The 14,650-nt window shown below is 39.9% G+C and overlaps 1 protein-coding gene across 4 annotated transcripts in view; it reads right to left on the bottom strand.

The window, feature by feature from the left end:
- LOC127004527 (rab5 GDP/GTP exchange factor-like) overlaps positions 1 to 14,262 on the bottom strand; it is a 50,654-nt gene extending 36,392 nt beyond the window's left edge. Inside the window, exons 1-4 of one of the 4 annotated variants that reach the window (XM_050872379.1) lie at positions 14,133 to 14,262; positions 11,981 to 12,198; positions 6,506 to 6,663; positions 1,646 to 1,737 (exon numbers count right to left, since the gene is read on the bottom strand). In XM_050872379.1, coding sequence (XP_050728336.1) covers positions 1,646 to 1,737; positions 6,506 to 6,663; positions 11,981 to 12,189 — 459 coding nt within the window. In that variant the 5' untranslated portion in view covers positions 12,190 to 12,198; positions 14,133 to 14,262. Of the gene's footprint in view, positions 1 to 1,645; positions 1,738 to 6,505; positions 6,664 to 11,980; positions 12,199 to 13,608; positions 14,008 to 14,132 lie in introns of those variants that run through there. The other 3 variants (XM_050872371.1, XM_050872365.1, XM_050872356.1) reach the window with 3 other exon arrangements.
- Between the last annotated feature and the right edge of the window lie 388 nt (positions 14,263 to 14,650).

Here is a 14,650-nt window from a genome sequence, read left to right on the forward strand (position 1 = left end):
GTTAATAGAACCTAGCAACTGCCCTTAGGAAACTCAATGAACTTAAGGTCAATACAATTGAGAGAAGTGGAAAGATCACTATGGCAGTAAGGCTTTCTGACCTTGTGGTTAACAAAATTAATGAAAATCATGCATATTTCATTTTCATTATTTTTAGTTGTCATGTGGTGTTGCAAAATTACCATCTTGTTAACCTTACATTCACACTTTTGAAAGTGGGAATTGGAATATGGGATCAAATTTGCGCAACAATAAAAAATGGCATGACCCTTGAAGAAGTGCCATGATGTGATAATCTGCCTATGAGATCCAAGCTAAATAATATATACAGGTAAATATGAACCTAAGAGAAAAGGGAAGTAATGGTACCAATGCACACTGACTTTTCAAATGGTTTTAGGATTGGGCCTTAGTCAGTTACTTGAATTAAGATAATTATGAATGCACAAAAAAATAAAGTACGAGAGAGAGAGAGAGAGAGAGAGAGAGAGAGAGAGAGAGAGAGAGAGAGAGAGAGAGAGAGAGAGAGAGAGAGAGAGAGAGAGAGAGAGAGAGAGAGAGAGAGAGAGAGAGAGAGAGAGAGAGAGAGAGAGAGAGAGAGAGAGAGAGAGAGAGAGAGAGAGAGAGAATTACATAGAAAATCAGACCACACAAACCCCATGGTCCAGACTAGGTGGTCTGTCCTTAAACCTAAGTGAATCTACACTAATCAGATGGCTCCAAAACGTTGCTTTTCTACTCTAGTTAATATTAAGTTCAAGGAAGTGACGGTCGAGCTTGTTTTTAAAGGAGTCAATCGTGTTACATTGGACCACTGACAGTGGGAGCTTATTCCATTCTCGCACTACAACGTTAGTGAAGAAAAATTTGGTGCAGTCTGAATTTACTTGTCTACATTTGAGTATTATGCCATTGTTCCTCGTTTGCAAAGTGTCATCAATCATAAACAATTTTGTTCTGTCTACATTCGTGAAACCATTAAGTATTTTAAAACATTCGATCAGTTTTCCTCGGAGGCGACGTTTCTCAAGAGAGAACATGTTAAGGGTGGAAAGCCTTTCTTTGTAGGATTTGTTGCGCAAGGAAGGGATCATTTTTGTTGCCCGACGCTGAACACCTTCTAATTTAGCAATGTCCTTTGCATGGTGAGGAGACCAAAACTGTACCGCATATTCCAAGTGGGGTCTGACTAAACTATTGTAGAGCAGAAGTATTGCATCTTTATTTTTGAATAAAAAGTTTCTTTTAATGAAGCCCAACATTCTGTTTGCTTTATTTGCTGCATCAATGCATTGATGTGAGAATTTGAGGTTTGACGCGATTTTGACCCCCAGGTCCTTAACGCACTGAATGCTTGTGAGTTTAACGCTGCGCATTTCGTAATCGAACTTCTTATTTCTTGTTCCAACTTGAAGGACCTGGCATTTGTCTACATTAAAGGGCATCTCACCACTCTTTGTTGTCTGTTGCTCAACCAATTCGTGATCCATTGGTTTACTTGACCGTCAATATCTATTTGCTTTAATTTATAAAGTAATTTATGATGTGGGACTTTATCAAACGCTATGTGGGACGTTATCACTGGAGAGATTAAACACAAACATACAAGACAGATGGAGAGACAGACACAGATGCAGGGACTTACCTTGAGAAAGTCATTGAACTGCTGCCCTGCCCCCTGTGATTCCATACTCAGCTGCCTCATCGGCCTAGATGTTTCACCAGCCTTCAATCCCTCTGCAAATATTAATGAAAATGCATTAAATTGTCCTGAAGATTTCTTGTTTACCTTACACTGCAGCTATTTAGACTTTATTTCTTAGTCTGAACATGCTGGAGATTCTATATGCCTGTAACCATCTCTCTATACACACATATGCTGCTTAACAACCTTCCCATCAACAACAAGCCGCGCACACAATGGTGGTCCTATAAGATCATAATGAAGCTGAAAAACTCTTAATTCCCAGTAACATTTCCAGCACATGAGATTGTCCCCCTTCTTCAATCTGGCAAGAGAGGGGAAAGGGAAATATAGAAGGGGAGATGAGAGGAATTTGTCATTCTCCATATTTCCTACACACACACACACACACACACACACAACTCCAATAGCTCAAAGGTTATAGCTCTGCGCTGCCAGGCTTCACAACCTGGCAGGTGGAGGTTTGAGCCCTGCTGAGGCCAGGATTTTTCCTTTGACAAGGAGCAGTTACTGTCCCCTCTTGAACAAGGGGGACAGGGTGTGTGGTGTGTAAAGGTCCCTGCAGTACCCAGAGAGCAACTATAATGAGCCTTCCTCTAATTGAAAGAGTACTTGCCAGTGATTGCGAGTCCAACAAATATTTTCTTTTATTCAGTATGCTATTTTTTTTCATTTTTATAAAAACACAGCAGCTAACTGAAATGAAATGAATTAGTTTAAGCATTGAAATGGAGCAGGTGAAAACTTGTAATTACATACATGAGCAAGCTGTATCATTTATTAGTTGATTCAATGTCCTTTTAAAGGTAAAGGCAATACCTTGTAGTAACAGCGATTTCATTGTCAGATGCTCAGTAATCAATGAAAGAGACAGGCCCTCATATCTGATATCCTCTACATTATCCTCCTTTTGGTTTTCTCCAAGCTCAGCAATTTCATTCTCTGCCATCAGGTTTTCAGGACTTATAAGGCCAGGCCTATACATGCATGTTTTGAATATCCTCAGTTATTGTACTAGGAAAAACAGCCCCTGGAATTCCTGTTACCTCCTCTGCAGCTGCCCAGACTTGTGTTTTGTTGTCTTGGTGGTTGTGAATGGAGGGAGGATGCCATTATGTCCTATAAGCCATATATTTATATGACTGCAAGCCAATGACTTTTGGTGGGAAAGCAAGCTTGTTCTTGATCTTGATCTATAAGCCATATATTTATATGACTGCAAGCCAATGACTTTTGGTGGGAAAGCAAGCTTGTTCTTGATCTTGATCTACACACACTGTACACGTAGCCTGTTGAGAATCTTGCAGTGTTATAGGAATATCACCATTCAGGCTTCCTTCATTCCAACTTTCATGCTAAGGGTCCTCTTTCTAAATCAATTGCAGTGCAGGGAGACACTAAAATGAACCCAATCAGAGCAGAAGATGCCGATAGGTCACCACTAATCAAAATACTATGCCCAAAAAGCGTAGTTTTTTCTACCACCACAAAACAGGAAATTCACAATAGCCAACCCTGTGATATATGAAGGATACTTGTAAAAAGTTTAGAGGCCACTTCAAAATATTTCCTGTTTTAAGTTTCATGCACCGAACACAAAGTTTGGTGATCGAGCGGTTTGATTATTTGCTACTGCGACACCAGCGCCGAGCATGTGTTTAAAGAACACTGAGCATTATGAGAGCATTGTGTTTGTACTAATCTTGCTGTCTTTACTTAATTTTGGCATACTATGTCCTCTGTTGCTACTAGTGGAGCTGGCAACTGGCCAAGTAGGCCAAGTGGTAGCAGGAACAGTGATAAATGATGTTTGGTAGCAGGAACAGTGATAAATGATGTTAACAAGAGAACTTAGGGAGGATACAAAGGTGAAGCGTGACTGTCATAGGGAGCTTAAGAGGTGAAATTATGATGATGATGTGAAACAGAAAATTCTTGCTGAAATGGATAAAGGTGCTCATAATGCTGACATCCAGCGGCCATATGATGTACAGATCTATTGGCAACCTGCCCCGTCACCGCACCACAAGCATGTGGTGGTGTCCCTGGTGGTTGGCCTGACCTGCAGCAGCAGTCCTGCCTTTCATCCACTCAGCCAGTCCACAGCCACAGCTACCACCAAAGCTGCTGCCATATGCTGAGAACCAGTCCCCTTCAGGCATCTGGCAAGTTGCCACTGCCAAGCCAAAGAAGAGTGCGAGTCTGCTAGTCCACAAGCTCAAGAAATGTGGCTGCAGCGACACAAGAATGCTGCCCAGCCACTGCCACTGCTGCCCTACCCTCCTCAACTACCTCAATTGCCACTAAAATGTCCATGATACCCCCAATCATGGCCAGTCTCCCCCTTGCCAAGGCCTCCCTGGCTGGTGCCAGCACCAAGGTCATGAAGCCAGGCTAGTGCAATCCCAATGCGCCCAACAATATTCCCAATGGCATATTCCCAATGGCCACATGCAGGAGGCTGCCACTGCTGCCGCCAGCCAGGATGAGTCAAGCATTGCAAATACAAAGGGCAGCAACTCCCTCATTCCCACTGGCCTGTGGGCCAAGGGAGGGCAACTCTGGGTCACATTTTGCCAATGCATACAGTTTCACAGATTTGACTTTTGCGCCAATTACAACGATCCCAATTATGTGCGAAATTCAGTGTTTCGCTGTATTATAAAAACAGTGCGATAGGTAGAGCTGGAGGAGCATGAATACTATCAGCTTCAAATTTGGTCTATCATTCCAACACACCTACAACAGAGAATTGTAAAGCATATTCCTGCAGGTTCATCATTTTGTGAGCATAGAAGTAAGAAATGTGGAATGATCAAGAGGTTAGAAAGGAAGAATACTAACAAAAATCAAGGCGTATATACTTATAGAAGGATAGCTACCTTAAAAAAATTACTTTGGGGATGGTCTTGAAGCAAAATTGATAGGAGGCACAAATAACATTAGTTTAAAAGTTAAACTGAATAAATACAGATACTAAAAGCATACACAAAAAAAACTACAGTACCCTCTCGAGTCTCATGCTATCCAAGTTTCGCGATCCTCGAGTTTAGCGCTTAGTCCTAAATTCTTACCATCACGACTTTCGCACGTTACCGCCACGAGTTTCACGGTGCTTTGACATGTACGGGTCATGTTTACCTACCGTCGGCGTCATGCGTGCTGCCTTAAAAGGCGGTGTCCAACCACTGGGGCTATGGGCAACCGTGGTTGCCTGTATGCCCAACCGGAAGCGAGTTGTTGGTTGTCCGTATAAATGGAAAACGGTTGTGAGTACGAGCGTGGGTACGTGGGTACCGAACGGCTGCATGTAAACAAACAGATGACGGCAGTGGCTGAGAAGCAGTGGAAGATGGCCCACCAAGAGACTCGTAAAATGGACTGGCAGAGCTGCTTTGCTTACTACTTGATTAACAAGATAAGAGAACACCCCGTGCGGGGGAACCACAGTCCAAAAAATTTTTTTGTAGATCTCCCGGTGTTGTTTTTCTCTTCTTCTTCTTTTGACCTGTAATGCATGACAGCGACAGTGAAAAGTAACAGTGGAAAATAGAAAAAGGGCATAGAAAACCAAAATCAGGGAAAGAAGAGAACAGAAAAACACCGGAGTTCAGGGTGAAGTGTATAAGTGCGCACAGTGAAGTAACTAAGGGCCGCTTTCACAATCACTGTTTGTTTTGATCATTACCAATGGCGGCGATTGACGCTATAGTTTTCCACGTGAAATTGGCCTATGGAGTATTGGTGGCTGCAGAGAAAGCGACAGGTGTGGAGAGTGTGTGGTAAGGTGCGGGGCGAGGCTAACCCCGCAACCGCCACGAGGTGCCGTTGTAAAGCCAATACCACCGACACCATCACATCACATCACTACCCATCGGCCAGTTTCACGTGGAAATACTGGAACGGCGATCCCCACGACTGATAACGATCAAAACAAACAAAATGACTGTGAAAGTGGCCCTAAGTGCATGTTGTGAAGTATAAAAGTGTGGAGAAGGAGGACCTAAGAAGTGATACAAAGCGTTACAGGTCAAAAGAAGAAGAAGGTCCACTACACTGGCCGGTGTTGCGAGAAATATCTCCTCAATGATATTAGTCATTCCCCTGTCCACCACACATGCGTGCTGTGAGAATACACAGCATTAAGAGTGTTAATTTGCCTGGTTTTGTTCTAGTCTGTCCGCTTGTGATCTTTGTGAGCTCTGAGGGAGATATGGAAACAGTAAACAAGTTGAACCTCTCTGCGAGCTTTTTTGTGGCGGCGGCAGCGGTTTACGTTCAATAGGCATTGAAAAGTCAATCATGATATTAGTGATTTCATGATTTTTAACAGAGAGTTAGCAGATCATTTCATAACACACAAAACCACCAGAAAAATATAGGTTTGTCCAACTGTCCCACGGGTGACCGCGAGCGACTGCCCTTACTTTAGCAGACAACACCATGTGGATCACAACTGTGTATTTAGAACTGCCAGCCAATTGTAAGGCAGCCGCCTTCAGCTGAGGCATAAAAACGAGCTGTTCTTTCTTCCTATTTTCTGTCTATTAACAAGGTACGTATTTTGAGATAACAAGGGAGTAAAGTTGAAAAAATTCTGATAACAAGGGAGTAAAGTCGGAAAAAGTCGTTATTTTCCACGGGTCGGAACCAATAAACGCTTTTACATGGATTTCAATACCTCGAGTTTCGCGATTCACGAGTTTAGCGCCATACCTTCGGAATGAAGCAAGCGCAAAACTCGAGAGGGTACTGTAACTCAAATCATACACACTACAATTAAAAAAAATTACGTCATACCTTTGCCCTGGGACTTCCTAAATATGGACTTGACAACTTTGGTCTTCTTATCAAGCTGTTGTCGTCGCTTCTCTTCAAATCTGTCAAACTTGCGGCTCATGATGGAAGTTGCCGATGAAGTGAAATCCGACACATCGCTGACTGATCGTGTCACCTTACTGGAGATGTAATAAAAGTATGAATAGTAGCCATATTAATGACTGTAAAAATTACAGAACTAAGACAAGCCATTATAGAATAAGAGCTGACAGTATAAAATAGTGAGTGATTTATGAATAACAGCAGCAGTCCTACATTAACTTCAATGTCTCTATTCACAAATGGATCAGAATTGATCAGTGGATGGAAAATATAATGATGATAATACTATTACTAATAATAATTATCATTACTACAACTACCATTATTATTATTATGATAATGTTATTTATTATTATTATCATTTTATTATTAATATTGTTTTATTATTATTATTATTATTATATATGAAAAAATAATAAAATAATAAATACTAATAAAATCGTAGCAATAGTACAGTAATAATAATAATAATAATAATAATAATAATGATAGTAATAATAATAATAATAAAATGGTAACAATAATAGTAATGGTAACAATAATAATAATGGTAACAATAATAATAATGGTAACAATAATAATAATGGTAACAATAATATCAATATAAATAAGACTAATAATAATACTGATCATGATAAAAATAATAATGACTACTTATACCACTACTACTACAACTACTACTACAACTACTACTACAACTACTACTACTACTACTACTACTACTACTACTACTACTACTAATAATAATAATAATAATAATAATAATAATAACAATAATGGTGGGAATAATGAAAATTGAACAAAAACAATAATATTAATACTTACCACAGCTTCACAGTTTCATAATCTACCCACATAACCTGTTCCTCTTCCAAAGTCATTTTGATCACGTGTCTATTGTTCCTTTGAATATGTGCAGTATATTTTTCTCTTACTATCCAATCAACTTCTTTTCCTATGTACTGACACTTGGGATTCAAATGCATATTATTTTTAATACATTGAACACCATAACTAAAAATAACCAATTTTGATGCATTTCACAACCCACTCACTATCAGTAATCATTTTGGACCTTTTGTTTTGGAGGTAGGACACTGAACCTTTACACTCAACTAAATTCTAAAACTTGTGGTAAAAAATACACACAAATTTGCAGTGTGTGTGTGTGTGTGTGTTTACCTAGTTGTAGTATGCAGGACCTGAGCTACAATTGTATGCTCCTGTCTCCATATCTATATTTCTCCAGTTTATCCTTAAATTGCCTCACACTCCTTGCCTCAACTACTTCTGACTCATCCCATGTATTTCTATTTCTATTGGGAAAACTACTTTTTTGTGTTGTTCAGACATGTTCTCTTTTGCAATTTTTTTCTTGTTTAACCTTAACTCCCTAACTTTACTTCCCCTCTCCAATAATAGTTCTGTATTATCTGATTTCTCTAAGTCATTCATAAGTATTGTAATCAGGCTTCCTCTCTCTCTCTTCTTTCCTCTAATATTATCCGCTACATTTCTTTTAATCTTTCCTCCTAAATTAGATCTAACAGTTCTGGTACCATCTCAGTGGCTATTCTTTACATTCGTTCCAATTTTTTTCAAGTACTTATGAGGTGACCATACAACTTTTGCATATTCAAGTCTTGGTCTAATCATTGTAGTTATTATATATTCATCATATCTTTATCCATGTAGTGAAATGCCAATTTTATATATTCCTTAGCATATTGTATCTATCTTCAATATTTAGTTTATATGCTTTTCTGGTGACAAATCATCCTGAATTACCTCTTTCTCTCTTCTTTCTTCCAGGGACAGCAGCCTCAACTTTTCTGATCTTTTTTCATATATTATGTCAGGCTTCCATTTCAGATACTGCTCTTTGTATTCACTCAAATTTGTTAATATGTATCTTTTAATGGGGTTCATATCACTGTCATGGATTTCAGCCTGAGAGGAAGTGTAATTACTATATACAGCTAGTCTCAATTATTTTTTTTTACCGATCTAGCTTATTTTCCTATTAGCGCTGTAAATATCATGCAGTTCCATGATGCATCTCTCATGAGTGACTTCTTGTTTTCATCATCATCATTTCGTTTAACATGCGTTTTCACTCTTCCTGAGCAGTTGGATGGCTGACTCCTTGTTTTCAATACCTTAATCATTTCCCTCTCCAATGTTTTTCTGGTTTTCTTTCCTCTGATAGTCTAAAATCTCTTTTAGTTTACAGTTCATTCTTCTTGGATTTTTTTTCTTTCCAATGGTGATTTTTCTTCTATTTTAGTGATGTTTCCAGTAATTACCTTTTTCCTTTTGTCCCATTCTTCTTCCAGCTTAGCTTTTTACTTTCATTCTTAATCTGTTTTATCTAGTTTGTGGCTGCTTTATTAGTTAATTTTCCTTGGTATCAGTTCACTGGTATCTCAGCTCGTTCATCTCTTTCCCTTGTTCTACATTTCAAGTCTTAACTCTATAACCAAATTGCATACCTTCTGCAGTTTCTGGGTGATCTTTCCAGTTACATTCTCTACACCAGTGAGTCTTGCCAAGTTAAGTCCTATAAATCGGTCACCACAAGAAAATCCCTTGAAATCTCTAGCCTGAGTTAGAAATACCTTGATGTGCCTGTCCTCAACCAAGTTGTTCACTAGAGAACAGACCCCTACCACTACACACAAATTCCTTGACTAGTTATTTGGACCTTATTTTGTAAATTTAGGACGGGGCCTCCACTCACGCAATAACTTCCCTTTATTGCGAGTAGGCAACGGTCCAGCAAAATGACTCAGATCACAAGCACAACTGCACTCCCAGTGTGTGTGTGTGTGTGTGTGTGTGTGTGCGTGCACACATATTTGCGTGTGTGGACAACTCTACCCAGCTTACGGCACCAGATTCAAAGCTCAACTAGTTAACTATTATCATCTCTCTCACTCCCCAATCTTTCCTCAGCAAGCCTTCAACAATTATAACTACAACTAAACAAAGCCTATGAACAATGGCTGAGCAAAGAACCACAGAGATAAAACACCACAGATAGCATATTACACAATAAGAGATAATATGATGGAGTTAATGGTTATAATGGAGGTGGAAAAGTAGCTGTAACAGCAGTATTACTTTTGTGGCGGTAGTGGTGATAGCAGCTGGCTCTTTTTTTTTTTTTTATCAATAGACCTATGTGTATTCTGCCTTGAATGATAGTTTCTGACAATGGTAATAATATTGGTAATGGCATATACATGATCTGTTTTTTTTTTTTTTTTTTTTTTTCCTGCCCATAGGACCAATAGGCTCTTTTGAGAGGCCTGGTAGATAGTCGCAGCTCATTAGTGGTACAGGCAAATTTTATTTTAAGTGGCTGCCATGATATAGTAGTTATGACTTCACTAACTCATGATGTCCTCCAGTGCTCCCCTTGCCTAGACATCGGAGTGATAACTTGCTTGGCTCATGTCCCCCGATGCTCCGCTTGACTCAAGTTATTGAACTAAGGGTTGATTTATGATCTAGATAGTACGTTGGTAATCCTCCACTACTCAGTGATGGTTGAAAACTGTCAGGTACTTGTGGTGGAATTTGAATCCAGGTCATCAGGATCACCACATCCACATACAGCCAAATAAACAGTTTGTCCCCTACATCACCATCCCTACCTAAACATCATTAAGTGTTAACAGTACCCTTGGCTTCACCATCCCAGTCGTAACACTATAGGTTGAAAGGAAAACTATTTCAGACGTGATCGATGAAGGAGTTATTCATTAGCCCTATTCTCCTTGGAATTCTCCTCTCTTCCTTGTACCAAAGAAAGATGTTTCATACCACTCTTTGATTAACATCTGGAGAGTCAATGCCCTCAAGGTTCCTGACTACTGCCGACCCCCCTAAGCAAGGTGGTCTTTTCCAAGCCATTTGCAAGAACAACACTGTTCACCAGTCTTGACCTTCTATCAAGCATGAATGGAGTAATCGTATTCAGTATTTGCGTTCAAATACATTCGAATACTGGATTTGGGTGTATTTGTATTTGAATAATTACTAATAGAAATCAAAGTATTCTCATTCGTATTTGAATACAAGGGAAAATATTCGTATTCTGCAAATAATTTGACAAATACTTAAAAATTTATGATCAGAAATAACAGCCATTGTTCCTTACAACTCTAGCCTCATGGGCAGCCATGTAATTGTCATGTACTATAGTACAGGTTCACAGACTGTGGCAGCGCGGCATAATTTTACAGTTGCATAACTTTAGAACAGTGTTATAGCCAATGATGTCAAGAAGGTATGTATTTTTCAATGAACAGTATCCATGAGTAGCTACTTTCAAGAAGTATTCACATTTGTATTTGAATTAAAACCATTACAGTTTATTCAAATTTGTATTCATTGGAATTTGAAGTACGTATCCATATTCATATTCGAATACACACCTCTAGTATTCACTCCATCCCTGTTGTCAAGCTTCTGGTAGATTTCTTTAGATGAACAATCCATGGAGATCACTGCTTTTTCAACCACAACAGGTAATTATGAGTGGCTTTACCTTCCAAAGCACAATCAATTTGCTTTTGGCAGGCATCATTTGAAATGTTTTATTTGTTTATCTTGATGACCTTAACACTGTTTCAGACGACAGAGACAATCATATTCAGAAGCATGAGCTTACCTTCCATGGGCTTTCTCAAGCTGGCCTCTATGGATCTGGATCTGGATCTGGATATTAATGCGCAGGGCACCTGTACAGGTGCATAACACGCATATTTGTGTTGGCTGTTGGGGGGATGGGGAAGCTGGGTGTGCAGGGGAGGGAAGTGAATCAAGTGTAATTGTTAGTGTTGGTGTGTTGTGGTGACAAGTGAGTGTGTATTTGTTTTCTGAATGAGTCTATTGTGACTTCTTAAAGTCTCATAATAAGTTTCAGGGTAATCTTGTGGAGAAGATGGAATTCACTCATTTGATTGTAAAATCACTGCTGTCAAAAACTTCCCCAGTCATAAAACATTGAAGAATATGTGGTCTTAGCCTAGCTGGCTGTTATAGAGCTTTTGTTGTTGTTTATTTCCTTCTCAGGAAGGAAATTCCTTTTCTTTGAAATAATGCACAAGAGCTTCATCATTCTGAAACACATTATAACACATGCTCTGCCCTTGTGTTCCCTGGCTAGAAGTTACTATTCACAGTGTGTTCAGGCACTTCTTCTCTAGACACTTGTACAGAGAGAAGAGAAACCTGGGAAAAGAGCAAGAACAAGGACAGAAAAGTAAAATCCATATATCCCCTGATTTAAAAACATGAATGAGAAGCAGAGGACAAAAATATGATAGCAAAACAGAGAAGCAAAACATAGAAAACAAAAGATGAACAAAAATATAGTTATCTTACTTCCTAATAGTAAGTGAGGGATGGAAGACAGTCTTGCGCTGCTGTGTACGTGCAAGGTGCTCCTTGTAGCATTTGGAGCAGTGACCCTCCCATGCTGGGTTACCATAGAAGCCACATCCTTTGACACACATCAACTCCCCTTCTTTGATGTGTAGCTTTGTTCCCGTCCATGCTGAACTGCTGCTACTGTTACTGCTGCCACCCGACATGGTGATTAGCTGTGGAAGGAGAGAAACACCATATATACCACAAGTGGTACCGTATATATTCAGGAACTGAAGAAATATGACCTGCCTATAATAGGAAACAATGCACTCTTCTTTTAACTTTGGGATAATGTTTATGAAAATCCCTCCAGCTAGCAAATTCACAGCCTGTTATTAAGTAAATGTAAAGCATACATAGTAAATTTTAAGTTTAGTTTACCTACCAATTTTGTAGAGAAAAGATTAAGGTTAGTTTATATAGTTTTTGACTAATCATTTTTTGTTTTGTTTTTGTTAATGCAAGGGAGGCAGCTCAAGGTTAATATTTTGGCACTGCTAAGTAACTATTTCTGCACTGCAGTCAGAGACAAATGTGAACTCTGTTTGGGTGGGGCCTGAGCCTCTCCACAGTGCAGCTGTACTACCCCTCATACATCTCTCTCTCTCTCTCTCTCTCTCTCTTATGTCAGCCATTTACTATTTGAAATTCCATATCAAATATTCATTATACATTAATAAGCCAACATGGCCTTCCCCCTATGGATGCCATATGGGGAGGGTAAAAAACAAGTGATTTGCAATGGAAATGATAATGAGATTCTTAAAATAATGTGCCAAGAAAACTTTGTTTATTCTGAAAGGCCGTACAGTAAAATTCCAGAAATTCCACTTGGCCACTGACTGCCAGTGAAAACAGCCAATGGCACAGCACAAAACGCAACTACTTATTACAATCAATGTACATAAACTAAAACTAACCTAATAAACCTGACCTAATTCAATTAAACCTAACCTAACCACACCTGACCTGCGCTTCACTGACAAAATGCGATAAATGGAAACAAATCCCTCGAAATAGCCCCCATACCATATTTTAAAAACTTATATCTAAACCAAATGATCTGCGATGGCAAAGCAATGCGATGGTGTGTTGTAAGTCCACAAAGTACTTAATATGGCATAAATGCATTCTTTGGAGCAAGATGGGTGTACTTCTGTAATAACACTGGCAGATTAATCAGGTTCTAATGAGTGTTCTTAAAGGTTCATGGTACAGAAGAAGGGTCAAATTACCACCAGCAGGATCATAAAACTGACCCTAAAAATGCCTAGAACTCTTACAAACGCCTTGTCAAATAAGCGCACGTAGGCACCAGTCTGTTTAAGAATATGGAAATACTTAAGGCCAGTTCGACAGCCCAACATAAGAGTCATTGTAAGCGCCCAAACCAAACTATATTCTCAACAATGATCCTTAATTTCTACTCAAAACCAGATACTGATAAAGAGATTTCCTGTGGTTTCATAAAATTTCCTCCTCCTTTTTACATGAACGCCAAACACTAGAGCTACAAGGAGTTTTCGTCGTACTGTGTTTGGGGAAAAAACGTGCTGTACTGGACTGTAAAACTGAGCCCTTACTCTCCACACGTGACAGAAGGCAGTGAATTAAAATGTGGCAAATGGTTTCCTTTCTCGCCACTTCCTTCTTTCTCCTTATCACCTGTATGTATCGCTTCGTAGGTCCTCCTCTTGATCCTCTCCTCTGTTTATTCACGCACTTCGCTTTTCGATGGCGTTACACTATCTATCTTTCCTCACTCAGCACAATAACTTGACACTTCTTACGCAAGCAATGTTTTGGTGCAGCTGATGTTGCGAGAAATACCTCCCCGCAGAAATAAGTCGCTCTGCTGTCCACCACGCATGCGCACTTGGGAATACACAGCAGGAAAACCTATTACTTTGCCTGGTTTTGTTCTAGTTTGTCCACTTGTGATCTTTGTGATGGTTGTTATTGCCAGCAAGAAACAACACACCAGACCAATAGACTAAACCAGGGTTTCTCAGCCTTTTCTCGGCAGCTAGTGGCCCCCCAGCTCCAAGGTAATGTGAGTTCTCGATCGTGGCCCTCCCTAAGTTAAAATATCCTGGGAAGTACATACCTGTCAAGCTACTGTGGTGTCTTGCCATAAGATTTTGCGTTAGAGACCATAAGTTTGTGTATAAAACGGTAATTAAACCATTAGAAAACCATAGTTTTTGTCATTCAATATTGTTGTGCTGGAAGCTTCCCCCGGGGTCTATGGGCTTCTGGAAGAGGGGGGGGGGGGGAACAAGGTGCCGCCCGCGCCCCGCGGAGCCCGCGGCCAAGCGCCAGGCGGGAAGTGTTGCCAACTCGCACATATTTTTGCTACATGTTCATTCTTGTATGATCTAATATGTACTGTAACGTTCTAGGTGCCACTGACGACTGTGAACAAGGAGGGCCTGCCAGTGACGATCAAGCGCACCACCATTATTCCTCCCTGTCAAATTACGGGTGCCACCCCAGCTAGCCTGTGTGTGGTAGAGAGTGGAAGTCGATGCCCGGTAGACAACGGGGTGATTGTAGGCAGTACTTTAGTAGACCCTGCTGCAGGGGAAGTGCCTGTCGTCATGGCCAATGTCTCCTTCAGCCCAA

This window comes from Eriocheir sinensis, chromosome 3 (genome assembly GCF_024679095.1).
Source record: "Eriocheir sinensis breed Jianghai 21 chromosome 3, ASM2467909v1, whole genome shotgun sequence".
Classification (NCBI taxonomy): Eukaryota; Metazoa; Arthropoda; class Malacostraca; order Decapoda; family Varunidae; genus Eriocheir; species Eriocheir sinensis.